Genomic DNA, 18,423 nt, shown 5'->3' on the forward strand with positions numbered 1-18,423 from the left:
GTGGTCCCTGCTCAGCGGGGAGTCTGTCTTTCTCCCTCTGCCTGCCACTCTCTCTGCTTATGCTCTCTCTCTCACTCTCTCTCTCTCTGGATAAATAAATGGATAAATAAATCTTAAAAAACAAAAACAAAGACAAAAAACTTGGGGTGCCTGGGTGGCTCAGTCGGTTAAGCATCTGCCTTCGGCTCAGGTCATGATCCTGGAGTCCTGGGATCGAGGCCCACATCGGGCTCCCTGCTCAGCAGGGAGCCTGCTTCTCCCTCTCCCTCTGCCGCTCCCCCTGCTTGTACTCTCTCTTTCTCAAATAAATTAAATCTTTAAAAAAAAAAACAAAAAACTTTTCTGCTTAAAATTCCCAAATACACTAAAGAATATAGGTTTCTGTTTTAGTGCATTGAAATGAGTTAAATTAAAAATACTTAAAAGTTGATAAATTAATAAAAATTACTAACTCTATAAGCAGGGTTTAACAAATTTTTCTCATTAAGGGTCACATAGTAAATATTTTCAGCTTTGTGGGACATACACCGTCTGTCACAAATACATCTAAAGTTGTAGTAAAAGCAGCCATAAATAATATGTAAATAAGTTGTCATGACTGTATTCCAAAAAACTTTATTTTATAAAAAAAATTAGCTGGCCGTAAATTATTGACCCATACTATAAGGATAAGAACATTAAAGTTATAATAAACATTTGAGTCAAATGTTTTGAGAAACTTGTGTGTTTTTTAAATGAAATTATTTTATTAAATTCCATGACTCAAAATAGATACACATATTTCTATAATTTTCCTTTTGTTTCAGTAAATAACAGAAAATGTGATTTTGAGTTCCTGTGTTTCATGAACAAGATGGTATTCTTTTTCACATTCTGTAAATATAATGAAATCTATTTTATTCTAAAGATATTTCAAAATATTTCTGAGAATTCTATAAAACTCATTTTATTTGGAATTTTATAAACTATTCTTAGTGACATTTTGTGAAACTCTGGAAGTTTTAAGGCGTTCTGTTTTATTTGAAAAGAGACAAAGTTGCTATTCTAAGAAATAGGATTTTTAAAAATAATATAAATGTATTTTTGCATATTAATGCCATGTTGTTTTTGATGTCATGTCATTTTCTTTGCAATGTGTAATCCATTATTGAATAATCTTTGCAAGTGTAAGATTCTAGTATGCCTTCCTACTTGAACTTGCACTTTTCATTGCCTTAGCCCAAAAATGACTCAAATGAAATTGTGATCTCCCAAATACTCAGGAAAGCAAGGAGAACCTACTATTGATGAGTACTAACAATGTATTCCACATACAAGTTTCCCTTCCAGGTTTCAAATGTAAACACAAGGAGTGTTTTATTGTTACATTTATTTCACCCACAAGCGTCTAACTCATAATAGATCCTCAGTAAATGTATTTTTGAAATGTCAAAGAAGTTGACATCTACCAAAAAGTGCAGCAAGTATACATTTCAAAGGCCCTGAAGTAGACACCGAAAATCAAACTATAATGACATCACAATGGGAATTAATATAATAATACCAATAATGCTAATTAACACTTAACGATTATTCACTCTGTAAAAGTGATGCAGACAGAGTCCAAGAACCCAGGGAAGGGTCCCACAGGACCTACCAACAGGGTCCTTGGCTTCACGAAGGATAGAAATCAAATGCTAGCCAGAAAAAAAGTGAAAACAGAGTTTACTGAATAGTGTAAGTTACAGGTAGAGAATTGCAGACAGAAAGTCTGGGAGACTCATAAAGGAAAGGGAAGGAGTCTTGTCATTGCTTGGGGCAAGGGTTTTATATTAGAAAAAGCTCTAGGGTACCTGTCCCTCCAGGAATCTGGGGTAGGGTCCAATCAAAAGTGAGTGTCAGGTGAACAATAGGTTATTCCATACTGAAGGTAGGGGTATTGATCCAGCATCAGCCGAGGTGTCTTTAAAGCTAACGTGCTGGATCATGTTTGGGATCCAGCTCTTCTCAGGTGTTATCAGGTGTTTGGGGCCTAGGACAAAACTCAGAGAATGATTCACTTTTTTTTTTTTTTTGCTTCCCCCTTAAAGTGGGAACATAGCTTCTTTGGCTTATTCAGAGGCAAAATATGGACATGAATAAAACAGCGGAAAACCAACAGAGACAGAGCCTTTCTAAAAATGGAACCCCTTCAACTTCCCTACTTCAAAAGCACAGCTATAAAACTCATTTAATTTTCACAACAATCCTGATAGCTTGCTTTTTTATCCTTGTTTGAGAGATGAGGGAAACTGAGGCACAGTGAGGTTAAATACGTTGCCCAAAGTCACATAACTAATAAGTGGTGTTTCTGGAATTTGAAGCCATATAGTTTGGCTTTAGTTTTTCCCATGATGTTATAATGCTTGACTTTATAAGCAAAGAAACCATGATGATTTACATATCAAGAATCCTTTCAACCACTATAAGATTTAAATCATTAATTTAAATTGCTGAATTAGGGGCGCCTGGGTGGCTCAGTCATTAAGCATCTGCCTTTGGCTCAGGTCATGATCCCAGGGTCCTGGGATCAAGCCCCACATAGGGCTCGCTGCTCCGCGGGAAGCTTGCTTCTCCCTCTCCCATTCTCCCTGCTTGCGTTCCCTCTTTTGCTGTGTCTCTGTCTGTCAAATAAATAAATAAAATCTTTAAAATAAGTAAATAAATAAATAGCTGAATTATCAAGGACAAAAAGAATTTTGTCAGGGGATAAAAGTAAACAAGAGAATAGAAAATGCAACAACCCATCTCATTTACAATCAAAACAACTCCTCAGTTGAGGTTACTGGGTAAAATGGCTTGCCAATATTAAAAATCAGCTACTAAAAATGAAAGAATATTGCTAATTAGTTAATATTTCCTAGACATTGATCTTTTAGGAAAAAATTAATATTAATAAAGAGGATTCAATGTTGGTTTTATGTTTTCAAATTTTAACATTTTAATTTGCTGTTAACAATTGAACAACGCACATTACTGAGGAGGTGCTAGATGCTGTCATATGTTCTTTACAGATATGAATGTATTCAATTCTAATAGTTTTTTTTTTAGTCCTCATTTTACTGGTAAAAAATGGAAGTAAAATAACTTGCCTGATGTCACAGTAAATTCCAGAGGCAGGATTCCAGACTCCCAAGATTAGCATCCATAGTTAATCTTGCATGCTATTTAAATATAAAGAATCCTGTGCATGATTGGGGGACCTGAGTGGCTCAGTCGTTAAGGTTCTGCCTTCAGCTCAGGTCATGATCCCAGGGTCCTGGGATCAAGCCCCGCATAGGGCTCCCTGCTCCGCGGAGAGCCTGCTTCTCCCTCTCCCACTCCCCCTGCTGTGTTCCCTCTATCGCTGTGTCTCTCTCTGTCAAATAAGTAAATAAAACCTTTAAAAAAAATTTAAAAAAAAGAATCCTATGCATGATAATGAGTAAATTATCATAAGAAAATAAAAATATTTAGTTCCTGGAAAACAGTGAGGATTCCATAATGTGTTTCTTGAATAAATAACACCATGTTTCTTTATTGAATAGTTTTACTAGCTGATGTATTTAATTTTGTCATCAGTGGTCTTACCTTCCTCCTTTTCTCCTGTGTTGTGTGAATATAGCAAGTGATTTGGATGCAAGGAATTTATTTTGAATGTTAATATAATAATGTCAGTAACGAATTTCCTAATAATTCTCCTTAATCTGTCTTAACTAGTTGGTATTTTAAAAATATAAGTAATGCAATGTTTTTGGTATAGGTTTTAAGGACAAGCTGGAATATTTAAAATGCCAGTGTCCACCGTAGTAAAAAAAAAAATTTAAATAAATAAATAAAATAAAATAAAATAAAAACAAAATCTCATCCATATGATGTAAAAGCAGCCAGGGAAGATTGTTGCCTTTGGTGAAGATCAATGCCATGTGAAGTCTGTGTAAATTTGTTGTAAGCATTATGACAGATGGGAAAGAACTCATTTAAATTTCAAAAAACTTTTGCCTTGCAAAGGAATTTTCCTAAGATAATTTGTATTCATATCTAAATAATAGAAGGCGCAAGATTAAGCACTGCAATTGCCATTTATATTACAAAGAAAAATGCAATCTTGAGCCATTTACATTAGTTTTATTTCTTCATTTTTCTGAATCATCCTCTTCTTTGAACTATTATTCAAAAAATGGTGGTGCTTTTTGTCCTTTGTGGGGTATCCTTCACTTTGGCTGATGATAAAAAGTTGCTATTTCCTTTCATCCTTATTATCATATTCATGGTTCTCCTTAGTTGGGTGCTTTTTGGATGACATCCATGTCCTGCAGAGAGCTGCAGGGCCCCATCAGATCTGTTCAGCTACCTGAACTAATTAACAAAATTCTAACTATTCTTTTTATCATAGATTTGGGAAATTAAGGTGTTTACCTCTAGGGATTGAGTGAATATTTTTAAATGAATCGTTATTAAAGATTACAAAGCTTACCTCATATCCATGTTACGTATCTAATGAGAAGAAATAGAATATGATCGATTTCCATCTAAGAATCCATTTATTCAAACTGCCTATGATTCGGGAGAGATAGCATGTCATTTATAAAGCTACAATTGGAATAGTGTAAACTATCGGCATTTTCACTCTTAACAACTGAATTGAGAAAGAAGGGGAAAAAAAGAAAGGAAAACTTCTGGACAGTGGTGATTAGACAGAGGGGAGTAATCGGGATTCTTGAGACTACATCAGCTTCTATTTGGTTACATCAAGTATCATCAACACTACAGTAGTAAGAACTTTGTTTAATGTAAGCAGCAACGAACTTCACTAAAGACTGTCTGGTCCCTCCCACAATCTGCAGGAAGGCTGGAGAACTCAGCCTGAGAAAAGGGCATGAAGCAAAGACAAAGCACACAGGTCCAAAGCCTCTTTGACTCAAGGATGCTGCTGGTAGCACTGTCAACAGGGATTCTTGATAACAAATCTTCCTCTACACCCTCATTCCTGCCATTGCCATGGATTGTTTCTTACCTATCCTAACAACTCTGTTATATTTTCTCAAGGCTCAAAACCCAGGTAGGACTTAGTCTTGGCCTGGCCTAACTCAGAGCAGGCACCCCAGTTATCAAGGAACAGGGAGAAAGAGAGCCTGGAGCTTGCATGGTTGGGGAACCCTACCTCCTGAAAAGATCCTCACAGTGGGGAATTTACCAAATATGGAAAGGGTCTCTAATGCCATTTTGTCAGGAGACAGTGGCCCACAGGGATCATCATTATCAGATTTACAGATAATACAATGTATCAAAGAAGGATTAGTTGTTCTGACTCAAACTGAATCTTTTACCTTCTGCTAAGGCAACTACCTTCTTTTAGCCTTTGTTTCCTGAGTTCTAAACTGGGATAATATTCTGTCCAGAACATAAAGTCATTGTAGAGAAGGAAATGAGATAAACTGTGTAAAAGTTCTTTCATTTTTTTTTTTTTCATTCAAAAAAGTATTAAGGGACACCTGGGTGGCTCAGGCGGTTAAGCATCCAACTCTTGATTTCTGCTCAGGTCATGATCCCAGGATTGTGAGATCCAGCCTAGCATTGGGCTCCTGCTGGGTATGGAAACTGCTTGAGATTCTCTCTCTCCCTTTCCCTCTACCCCTCTCACACCCACCCCCCAAAAAATATGTATTAAGGGCCTATTATGTGTGAGACAAAAATGCAAAAAAAAAAAAAAAAGAATAGTAAAAATTTATGCCCTAAACAATATATGTGAGATATTATTATCAATACTTTAATTCTTTAATTTAAAAATATATTAAGAATATGCAAGCCCTTATTTATCATTCTGTTTAAAAAATGGGACAAATAGATGAAAAGTCAAATGACAGATAAATATGAAATTTAGAACAGAAAATTAATGCGGATGTATTCCCCCCCCTACTAACACTCCTCTTCTGAGACATATTCTTTCTCCCAATCCAACCATCCAGTTTTTGTGATGAGTTAGGGACAGGTGGGGCTAGGCAGGGGGCTATGGGATCAGGCTCACAAACCAGACATAAGAGAACAAACCAGACCACCCTGTCCTAGGTGTCAGAGGTGGGGGTCTTGTTATAACAGCTACTTGTGACCAACCAAGAATTACTGGACCCTAAAAAGGAAGTAAGCCATTGAAGGTATTATCATTAGTCCTTACTCAATGGTGCTATCAATAGAGATGCTGAAAAGATTTAAGTTCCCTGGGTAGCTTTCTATAAAAGACCATCCCTAAGAGCCCTCAGTGGCAACCCTGTCAGGACCCCTCTCACTCCTGAGAACTTTTTCTATATCCTTGCTTAATAAACTTCAATCACTTTACTCACTCTCCTTTGTCTGGGAGATTCATTCTTTGACTCCGTGAAATAATAACCTAGCTCTCCCGAATCAGTGAGAGACAGTCTTACAAAACCCGCCTGTAGACAAAAATGATTGGGCTTGTAATAAACGCCTCACTAAGCCTAACCAATCAGAGCTCATTCCTGAAGTCTTTAAACCTAGAACCATTTATAAAATATGCTCTTTGATCAGAAGCAATATTGCATGGTATACATCAGTGTTCTTTTTGTTTTTTTTTTTAAGATTTTTTGTTTATGTATTTGAGAGAGAGCATGAGTGGCAGGGGTGGGTGGGGGTTGCAGAGGGAGAAGCAGACTCCCCATGGAGCAGGGAGCCCAACAACGTGGGGCTGGATCCCAGGATCCTGAGATCATGACCTGAGCTTAAGGTAGTCGCTTAATTGGCAGAGCCACCCAGGTGTCCCTACATCAGTGTTGAATGAGGGTGTCAGTGTATTTGCTGACTGTGGTGCTGGGAGAAGTATTGAAAGCAGGAGAAGCAACTCCAAATCCTAAACAAGTGTTTATCCTAGTGAGATCGGACATTCCTCCCTGGAAGAGGTCCAGTGTGATCAAGGTGCCATCAGATGACTGGTTGGGCCATATCAGGATGTTTCAGTGTTTTCATCTGCTGTTGACAAATCAAAAACTCAGTAGCAGCAGTATCTGGATCAGCTGTGTTGAGAGAAAGCCCATGTTGTTCAGCCTATGAATCACTTCCATCCCTGTCGCAGCATTACTTTGTGTATACAGTGGCTGGAGGATAAAGCTGACTTCCACCAGAGAAAGTCATCGTGTCAACCAGATTATTGGACAGCCATGGTGGATGCCCTCTAGTGGACATTTACATGGGAAATGAATGTTTTTGTGCCCTTGCCCATTCTGAAAATTTCATTCCAATGTCATTCCCCCTGAAATAACCACTTCGCAACATTAATATTTGATTGTGCCCTGATCTCACTAGTTCTCCCAGGGGTGCAATAGGGCTTTTGGATTACTATCCTGGTGGGAAGGGAAAAGTTTCTGTGGCTTCTATTTGACCCTTTCCACCAAGAGAGTTTTTACTCCACAGATCAAGAAATAAATATGAATTCTGCCAATTGTTAAATATATTTTCAATACACATTTTGTGTCTGGGGAAATAACCACAGGATGGGTCTGTGGTCCCATTGGATCAACAATGAGAAGGACTTGGGCCAGGACAGTCCATAAGCACACAAAATAGCATGAGTTCTGAGCCTCTATTTAACAAGTTTCTGTAAGTCACCTTAGTATATTGCCTCAACGCTCTGGAGATGGCGTCAAGGGAGGCTCATGATATAGTTGTTATTAACTGAATTGTGTTCTCCCAAACTTCAAATATTGAAGCCCTCACCCCTAGTACCTGAGAATGTGACTGTTTTGGACATAGGGCCTTGAAAGAGGTGATTAAGGTAAAATGAGTCCTTAATCCAATATGACTAGTATCCTTATAAGAAGAGGAAATTTGAACACACAAAGAGATATCAGGGGAGTGTGAGCACAGAGGAATGAACATGTGAAAGAGAACCAAAAGGAGAGGGACATCAGGAGAAATCAAACCTTGATCACCTTATCCCAGTGGGATAACCAATACCTTGATCTTGGACTTCAGACTCCAGAACTGTGAGAAGTAAATTTCTACTGTTTAAGCCATCCACTGTGGTGCTTTTTTATGGCGGCCCTAGCAAACTAATACAGTTCTGTATTCATATTCTACTGCTGGAAAAACAGACACAAACTTAGAGGCTTAAAAGAACATAAATTGATTTTCTTACAGTTCTATAGGTTGGATGTCCAAAACGGATCTTACTGGGCTAAAACTACATTATCAGCAGGGTTGCATTACTTTCTGGATATTGGAGGGGAAAATCTATGCCCTTGCCTTTTTTAACTGCTGGAAGGCACCCCCAGTCTTTAGCCTAAGACCTCTGCCTCCATTATCAAAGCCTGCAACCTTGTATGTCCCTGGCCATTCTTCCATTGACATATCACTTGCTATGATTTTCTTCTTCTGCTTCCCTTTTCTACTTTTAAGGATCCTGGTTATCACACTAGACCCACTCAGATAATCCAGAATCATTCCCCTATTTGAATGTCAGCTGCTCAGCAACCTTAATTCCATATGCAACCTTAATTCCCCTTTACCCTGTAACATAACATTGTCCTGGGAATTAGGATGTGGATGTCTTTCTGGGGGGAGGTCATTATTCTGCCTACCACAAGTCCTATGACCAGGTTTCTGGGTTGTTCCTCAAAGGGCCCATCATTTAAAAAGTAGCGGACTTTGTTAACTCTCGAAGTTCAGGAACTGGCTAAGATATTAAAATCCCCACAATAGGGACGCCTGGGTGTCTCAGTCAGTTAAGTGTCTGCCTTTGGCTCAGGTCATGATCCCAGGATCCTGCATCAGGCTCCTTGCTCAGTGGGAAGTCTGCTTCTCCCTCTGCCTCTGCTTGCCCACTCCCCCTGCTTGTGCTCTCTGACAAATAAACAAAATCTTAAAAAAAAAAAAAATCCCCACAGTAATGAGAGCTAGGTTTCTGCCTACCAGACTAAGAAGTTTTCTGCTTATAAAGGTCATGAAGCTCCTTAAGAGGCCACCCAACATTCCTAGACAATATTTATTTCATTTCTAGACAACTAATAGGAGAGAACTCTCCTTTCTTTCACAGATCTCCTGCTGGGCTGCCCATCTGCCAAACCTCTTCAGAAGCCCAAGGTCAAGGAAGCCATTGGTTTTAGTACAGGAAGTTAAGCCTCTTGGGGAAAATAGAAGGGTGGAGCAAGGTGGCAAGTGGGTATGCAGTAGTAAATGCAAAAAATTCAAGCCCACCATCTCTCACATCAAGTCCATTATCGAGTCCCATTACATTTGCCTTTGAATATATCTCTTATCTCCTACTCCCCATTACCATTGACACCAGTCACATCCAGGCTGCCATCAACTTCCCCTGCACTTTTGCAATAACTTTCTAACTTTACTTGCACTCAATTGAACTTCCCACCTCCAATTTATTCTCCATGTTGCAAAGGCAACTTTCAAAATCCAAATGTGCCTCATTCACCCCACTACAAAATGGATGTCTTTCTGCTGCTCTTAAGATAAAGAAAAGCTCCTCAACCCACTGGCACCCTACCTAACTCTCAGCCTTATCTGGACCTTGTTTACCACCTTTTGCTTTTTTGACCCCAGCTTCATTGGCCTTGCTTCGGTCTTTGGGTCTTTGATGTTCTTCATGTTCTTGTCTCCTTCAGGCATTTGAATGCACTTTTTCCACCCAGGACGTTCTTTCTTTCTTTCTCTTCAGCAATTCAGCTTCCACTCCTTCTTCGAAAGATAGGTGTTTTTTTCTGAGTTCCTGGACTAACTAGATATGCAGTATTGCTGTTTGCCTCACTACACATCACCGCCTCCCCATTTTGTCTTTCCTGCTCCCCAGAGGAGATGCCAGAAACTTCATTGTTCAGAATCACCTTCCCCAAAAGGCTCCTGGTTAGAGTCTGTGGTGGTCTCAAGAGATGTGAAAGGCAAAAGACAAATGAAGAGCTCTTCGTTCTCTGATAATATTTCTGTCATTTTAAATTGAGAAGGTTTCACTCTGAGAAAAAGAGGATACAGAACAGGGGAAATTGCTATACAGTAAATCTCCACTTTGCTGCAATTCCCTTGGCTATGGTACAAGTCCTGTGCTCTTTTTGAGCACCTAGGCTGCCATCTTATATTTCCAGGAGACTTCTGGGTAAGAAATCACTTAATGAATTTTGCTTAGGCCTCAGTTGACACTTTTACCAATTTTAAGCTTATTTAAACCACATGGGTCTGCCACTTTAATTCTGAAGCCACACTTCCCTAAACTCAGGGCAATGTGCATTCATGTTTTTAAAATATCACTTAAGAATGAGCTCACATTTACTTTTTTTTCCAAACTGGTATTTTTGTGTCATTAAGACATGAATCATGAGGAAAGGGTGAATCGTTAATGTTGCTTTGGGGAGACAGCTGAGCTTGCAAGGAAATTAGTCACTAGTATGTTGTGTGCCCTCTACCCCCTCCACTTCCCTAAGGGCCCAAGGACTGCGTGACTTTTAGGCCTTGGCAGGCACTTTCTTTTTAGCCTGTCTTTTAATTTTGTGTTGAAAGTTAGAGATGGTAGATCTGGTAATAGGAACTGAGGTTAACAGGCCTGTTAGTGTGAGCTTTTATGATGACCTGGCAAGGAATTGGGTTGTGCTTGTATCTGTCGCTGTCTGAGGCTGAAAATCCCCCTACTCTTCCTTGTTTTTGTCTCCTCTGCTACCTTTGGTTTCCCTACACACTTCCCTTAAAAAAGGACCTTGAAGCTCTTTGAGCCTTAATTCACGGGTATCACCCTGCAGCCTGGTGGCTGGGGTGGTAAAGTATTCGAGAAGGGAAGTGTTCCATAATCCACGACTAAATCCCAGCTCCTGCCCGGGACTGCACCCCTCACACCTGTTCTTTAGCTCCCCCGCCCCCCACGTCCGACTCCAGGACGCGAAGGAGGCTGGAGTTGGGTGATTACCCTCCAGCCTGGCCAGGTGAGATAAGGCTCTGGTGAAGTCTTTATTGTGGAGAATGCTCTGGGTGTGTTTAAAAATGGTTACTTTTCCCCTCCCTCCGCCTGAGGCACCGGGTGATTTCCCTTGGCTCTTCCCTATAAAAACCTGGTGGGGTTACTGGAGGTAAAGCCCAGAAAAGTGTGAGGGTTCCTTAGGATTTCAGCCCCAGGAGTCTCTGACAGTAGTCCTCACTAGTCCTCCAACAGTTTGTCAAAATTGCCAGTTCTGTGTCCTCACTAGTTTGTGGCTCCAGCGGCTTCTGCTCCAGGTAAGCCGACCTCAGCTGTGTGCCTTTGTGCTTACCTCTCTAAAATGTCGGTGGCCCTTTGCCCCAAGACCTCAGTTCTCTGATGGCTCCAAGAAAAGTCATTGGTTTTCAGTGTGTTCAGCTTTTTTCTTTTTTTCTTTTTTTGGTTTTTGTTTTTTGTTTTGTTTTCAAATTTTAGGTTTTGGTTTTGCTTTGTTTTCAGCTTTTTTCTTGGCGTTGGAACATGGATGATGACTACCAAGCTTTTCAGATGTTGAGGCTGGACCTAGAAACCTTTCATACACTTTCTTTTTTTTTTTTTTCATACACTTTCTTTTAAAACCTACGTGTGGTAAAGTGCATTGTTTCTCAAAAGAAAGTAATTATATTGGTCCCTCCATCTCACTGAGGGTTGATATATTATTTTATTACAATTTTATGTTAAAACAAACATAAATTTAGATCTAAATTCTATGGAATTTAGGAATTTAGATCCGTAGTTCCTAACCAACTTTGAAATACATTTGTAAGTCAAATTAAAACTCCTACAAGAGGAGCGCCTGTGTGGCTCAGATCACGATCCCAGAGTCCTGGGATCGAGCCCCGCATCGGGCTCCGCGGGAAGCCTGCTTCTCCCTCTTCCACTCTCCCTGCTTGTGTTCCCTCTTTCGCTGTGTCTCTCTCTGTCAAATAAATAAATAAAATCTTAAAAAAAAAAATCCTACAAGAATACTAAAACTTTAATCAACAATGTCACTTTAAGATTGTGTGGTTGAACCAAACATTTTTTAAGATTTTATTTTTATTTATTTGAGAGAATGAGAGAGAGCACACAAGCCGGGGTGGGGGGCAGAGGGGCAGAGTGAGAAGCAGACCCGGCTGAGCAGGGAACCGGATGTGGGGCTCCATCCTAGGACCCTGAGATCATGACCCTAGCCGAAGGCAGACGCTTAATGAACTGAGACATCCAGGCATCCCAAACCAAAACATTTTTATTAGATTTCATAAAAAGAAGGTACTGCTCCGTTCTGATACTTAGTCTCTTTTAACTTCAATGAATACTTCAGTAGGAAACTTCTGTTTATATAAAATGTTACTGATAACATTAAGGCTTTTCTTTTTTTCTGTTTATAATCATCAAACAAAGGTCTGCTAGAATGCAGTTTTTCTGTCTTTTTTTTTAAAGATTTTATTTACTTGAGAGAGTGAGCGAGATAGCGAGAGAACATGAGTGGGGAGTGGGGAGAGGGAGAAGGAGGCTCCCTGCTGAGCAAGGAGCCCAATGTGGGGCTCAATCCCAGGACCCTGGGATCATGATCGGAGCCAAAGGCAGCCGCTTAACCGACTGAGCCACCCAGGTGCCCTAGAATGCAATTTTTTAATATCAGTTTTGATGAAGTAGATTTTGGTAGTTCTTAAATGCATTATATTCACATGGAGAGATGCGTCCATTGCAACATTATGAAAACTTGTATTTAAATCACAACTTTGGGTTCAGAATATAATTTGCAAATTTATCACATAAATATAAGGTATAGCTTACCTTATAACTAATGACCTGTTGCAATTTTAGATATATAAAAATGTCTCTTAATGAGTGTAAAATATATATATATTTTTAGTTCAGCATGCATACCTCTACCACAGTGAGCCTCATGAAACTGAAGTCAATTTTTTCCAGCCCATTTTTCTATTTAATTGTAAAACTTTATTTGCACATTGGCATAATGTTATATAGCCTTCACGCTAGACACATACGTTCATAATCAACCTAAATGAAGCCATTGGAATCCCAGGACAGTAACTGATAGTAAAGCCACTATGTAGATGGTCTGGTATGTACCCATATTTGTGGTTTGTTTTCCAAGACCCCTGAGAATACATACACTGATCTCAGACAAAAAAAAATGTGTCTTTCACCTACTTTTGAAATCAGACTTAACTGGGTTTGAGTACCAGCTCTGATGACTCATAGTTCTATGATCTTGACCAGTTTACTTAATACCTCTAAGGCTCAATTTCTTTTTTTTTTTTTAAAGCTTTTATTTAGTTATTTGAGAGAGAGGGAGAGAGAGAGGATGAGAGAGGGAGAGCAGGAGAGGAGGGAGGGTCAGAGGGAGAAGCAGACTCCCCCCACACGCCAGGAGGGAGCCCGACGTGGGACTCGATCCCGGGACTCCAGGATCACGACCTGAGCTGAAGGCAGTCCCTTAACCAACTGAGCCACCCAGGCGTCCCTCTAAGGCTCAATTTCTTAATTGGGGAAATGACCTAACAAAGTTGCTGTGAAATCAAATGGAATGATGAATGTAAAGCCCCAACTCCTTGACATTCCTTGTGTCCTTTCGATTAATCATCAGCTTGACTTGAACGTTTTCCACCTAGTTCTCTGGTAGGGCATCTTCCATATAGTAAGACCTAATAGCTAATATTGTTATGTAGTATAATATTAATATATACATATATATAGTTGACTCTTGAACAACATGGGGGTTAGGGACACTGACTTTCCACCCCCTCCAACACACCTGAAGATAATCATCTAAGTTTTGACTCCCCCAACATTTAACTACTAATAGCTTACTATTGACTGGAAGCCTTAACAATATTGTAAACAGTGGATTAACACGTGTTTTGTATGTTTTGTGTATTATATACCATATTCTTGCAATAAAGTATGCTAGAACAAAGAAAATATTATTAAAATCATAAGGAAGAAAAATACATTTATGGTACTATACTGTATTTATTGAAAAAATATCCATGCATGAGGAGACCCGTTTTGTTCAAACCCATTTTGCTTAAGGGTCATCTGTAATGTGTGTGTGTGTGTGTGTGTGTGTGTGTGTGTATACACAAATACACGGAGATAGTGTGGCTGAGGATTGTGGAAGTAATCAAATAGAGAAGTGATTCACATTGTGGAAGTAAAAATACATACATGCAATATTACAGAGACATCCTAGAAATATAGTCCACTTGGATAGAAATAAATCTCATTAGGAGAAGATTTTGGAAAGTTAATGTCTTAGCTTGTTATCCCAGAGTCTGACTTTTCTAATCACACAGTGTTGACAGAGGCACATAAATTTAACAATATACGAAGGGGTTCTTAAACTGCCGATTTTTTAAGATGCCAAAAGGACCATATTCTATAATATGATGTATTTACAAATGATTATAAAGGAAATAGAGTTCTGATGTCATCTCCAGTTCCTCTTCACTAAGAATTTGGCAATAAATTTAAACTAATGTGGTTAAGGAGTAGCCTAACAGCCTTCACGCTGAGTCAGTTTGCACCCATGTCTGTGATCCTAACTTCTTGTCGAGAGCTGCCTGGCTCAGCGGCTCTGCTGCTTGCTTGAACGTCCCTGGTAGTATTACTGTTAGCCTTTAAGAATGGCTGAATGATACTGGTAATTACTGTCTCCCAGACACTGTGTGCATTGTTCCTGCACCCGCAGTCTTTCTACCAGGCTAGTGTCTTCTGAGATAGTGTTCTGTGGTGGCCGTGGGCATCATGGCAACACTGTTTTGGCAGTCTCTTTATAGGAAGTATGATCCTTCCCTGTTTGGAAAACCAAGACGTTTCTACGAAACATCAACAGTCTCCCCCAGAAGAATTAGATCTAAATTAGTTCATTAATGTATGTTTTTTTTGTGTGTCTCAACTGGAATTTGAATGTGATTAAATGAGATGCAAAGTGTAAATTCTGACAGGGTGGTAGAAGGTGAAGGAACTTTTTTCCTCGAACCCCATGCCTGAGACCTCTTTCCTTCACTACACTCCTGGGGAGATCAACAAATTGTTAAGTGCTCAAAAGAGATCTATAAATAACGTTAACATCAGTCTAGATAGAGCTGAGAAGTGAGCATTATCGGATTATTACTTTTACTTAGTAGGTTTCCATATCTTTCCCTCATGTGTGTTGTGTTTGAAGCTAGAGATGAGTGGGATTGAGTCTTCTCTCAATGTAGAATATGAAAGAGAAGGTAATTAGGATTAATAGAAGATAAAGAGATAATAATAATAGAAAATGAGGATGTTATAGAAGGCATCCAGATTTTACAAAAAGGGAAAAATTAATCCGATGCACATCATGGACCCTGTTACAATAACCCTTTGTTTCTTTTTCATTTTACTTCTCTTTTCTTTTGTAATGTCCTAAATAGGAAGAGGAACGAGTTATCTTACAAATGTAGATTTCGCAAACTTGTGCACTGATGAGAGTACTATTAAAATGCATTGTTAAGAAAAATTTTCAGCACACAAATGTGTCATTTCCTTTCTTCATGGACCAGATGCTGAAATACTATGTGATAAAGATTTTAGGTCTCAACTGTAAAGAGAGAGAAGTGGATAAATCAGTGCTGCTGTCTTTAGGACAAACGGTAAAAGAAGTTTATTTAAATGTTTTTCCAAAATTGCTTCTATTGATTATATGTGTCTGCTCTGTGTCTGTGTGTGTTTGTGTGTTTGTGTGATAGGTGAGATGTATAAACATGTATGTATATATGTTTATACATATATGTTTCTATATATATAATCGATAATTTTTGGTAGAATTTCTTATCCTATCACTAATAATTTGGTCTGGTTGTTTCAATGATAAAAAAATAGACATTTCTGCTAGGTTTTCTGTGAATGAAAAAAATGTATGTGTGTGCATAAATATATATGGAATATACTAAATACTTTGTAGGTTAAACTAGAAAGAAATTTTGGGCATTTAACTGTCCATATTTTTAAAAGAATTATTGACCTTATTCAAAATATGATTGAGGGTATTTTAATTAGTCTCATTTCCTTACTTGTCATATAATACCTATTACTACCTGTATTTGCTTATATAACAAATATTGCTTGGATATTTACTCTAAGCACTTGGCTGAACTAGACATAGGGAAGGGATCAGAAAAATAGAATATGGTCTATCTGCAGGAAGTTCATGATCTAAGGCAAATAGGCATAATATAATTTAAGCACCTTAACTAGTTGTAAGAGTGCTATAGATAACTACTCTGGGAATGTAGGAGAGGCCAGAATTACTTAGGGGCAAAGGGTTTGAGAAGGTCTTCATGGAGATGTTTAAATTTAGGTTCATCTTGAAGAATGGGTGAGATTTACACAGCATAAAATGGGGGTTAGCATTCTCATTAGCCATGTGAGAATAGTAATAGAAAAGTCACAGAACTGTGATTGTAAATGTTTTATGCAGTATTTAGAAGCTAATATTCTGCAAGTACAGTGCCTATATTTAGATCCAAGCCTCCCTACTTCCTAGTTGTGTAACATTAACTAGTTATTTAAACATTATGGGTCTTAGTTTCCTAGCCTTGTAAAATGGAGAAAATACTGCTGTATGCCTCATGGAGAGTCTGTGAGGGTAAAAAGAAAAAAGTCCATATAAAAAAAAAAATGGTACTTAAAAATAATTATTTACTGATGGTTACCTGTGTACCGGGCAATTTATAAAAATAATATGTTTTCTTAATAATTCTTAGACCGATCTTATAATCCTATTTTACATATATAAAGGAAGTGCAATCAAATAAATTGAAATATTTGCTAATGGTCACAGAGCTACGAAATGGCATAACCAGTATTCAGACCTAGACTTCCAATTCAGGGATGAATTCACTACCAAGGATGAGCATCAGTGGCATCAGGCACAATATGGATATTTCCATTCTCACCTTAATCCCTTTTATGGATATATTCCTCAAGTATAGAGCTACTGGTTTTACAAATACATTAATTCTATTCTCGTTCATATATATTTTTGACTTTTCATACAAAATCAGAGTTTTTGTTTTTAAATAATAAGAAAGGTTACAGAGTTCTTATTTACCCAAAATCTTAAAGATAAAATTAAGGGTTTGATAATATATCTGAATGGGGAACACCTTAGAAGAAAATAATGTACATTAAATATATATTACATATAAAGACTTTATTCATATCCATATAAAGGAAGTTCCACTGGGGATGTACAAGCAATTGATATGAATAAACAAAAACCTAAGAAGGAAAATAAAATATATAATAATAAAAAATAATTACATGAACTATCTCTCCCACACTAATAGTAAATAAGACAAATAAAAGCCACCTTGAGATATCATTGAACTCCTATCAAAATCTAAATGATTCTAAAATAAATATTATTACTGAATAATGGTTAATTTGGCTTAAACTGCCATATTCATATATGACTGGAATCTTTGTAAATTTGTATGATCTTTTTAAAGAGTAGTCGGGCAGTAGATACCAGGAAGTTTAAGATAATTTTTCTTTCACCTGGTAGTTCAACATATAGTGAATTATCCTAAAGAAATATTTAAAAGAAAAAAACTAAATTATGAAAATATTGGGAGGCAAGATGGCGGAGGATTGGGGGACTCCATTTCAACTGGTCCCCTGAATTTAGCTTGATATCTACCAAGCCACTCTGAACACCCATGAAATCAGCCTGAGAGATAAGATTATACGTCTGGATCTCTACGGGGGCAGAGGATCATCAGTTGAGAGGTACGAAAGACGGAGGTGTGATTGCTTGGAGAGATGTTGGAGGATAAACAGAATGGGGGGGGACCACCAGAAGCTAGCCTTTGGAAAGTAATACCCCAGTGCAAAAGCGTCCTGTTCCTGGGGACCACCGATAGCTTGGAGAGCGGTGGCCGAGGGTCGGGAAGGGACTGATAACAGGGCTCAAACAGAACACAGGGGCTTAAGGGGCAAACTCTGGGACCAGGTGGCCACAGAGCATCATCAAGATAAAAAGCTTCTGCACAGCAGAAGAAACAGTCAACAAAACAAAAAGGCAACCCACGGAATGGGAGAAGATTTTGCAAATGATACTACAGACAAAGGGCTGATATCCAAGATCTATAAAGAACTTCTCAAACTCAACACCCCAAAAACAAATAATCAAAGTCAATAAATGGGCAGAAGACATGAACAGACACTTTTCCAAAGAAAACATACAAATGGCTAACAGACACATGAAAAAATGTTCATTGTCATTAGCCGTCAGGGAAATTCAAATCAAAACCACATTCAGATAACCACCTTACACCAGTTAGAATGGCAAAAATTGACAAGGCAAGAAACAACAAATGTTGGAGAGGTTGTGGAGAAAGGGGAACCTTCTTACCTGTTGGTGGGAATGCAAGTTGGTACAGCCACTTTGGAAAACTGTGGAAGTGCCTCATAAAATTAAAAAT

The 18,423-nt window shown here is 38.4% G+C and overlaps 1 protein-coding gene across 4 annotated transcripts in view; it reads left to right on the forward strand.

Annotated features, from left to right (window-relative positions):
- Positions 1-15,431: 15,431 nt before the first annotated feature.
- The window catches only part of MSR1 (macrophage scavenger receptor 1), a 61,956-nt gene continuing 58,964 nt past the window's right edge, over positions 15,432-18,423 (forward strand). For 2 of the 4 annotated variants that reach the window (XM_081808140.1, XM_031028285.2), the window contains exon 1: positions 15,448-15,588. In XM_081808140.1, coding sequence (XP_081664266.1) covers positions 15,490-15,588 — 99 coding nt within the window. In that variant the 5' untranslated portion in view covers positions 15,448-15,489. Of the gene's footprint in view, positions 15,589-18,423 lie in introns of all 4 variants that reach the window. The other 2 variants (XM_081808147.1, XM_081808167.1) reach the window with 2 other exon arrangements.

Source organism: Leptonychotes weddellii, chromosome 2 (genome assembly GCF_054177405.1).
Source record: "Leptonychotes weddellii isolate Sample4059 chromosome 2, ASM5417740v2, whole genome shotgun sequence".
Taxonomy (NCBI): Eukaryota; Metazoa; Chordata; class Mammalia; order Carnivora; family Phocidae; genus Leptonychotes; species Leptonychotes weddellii.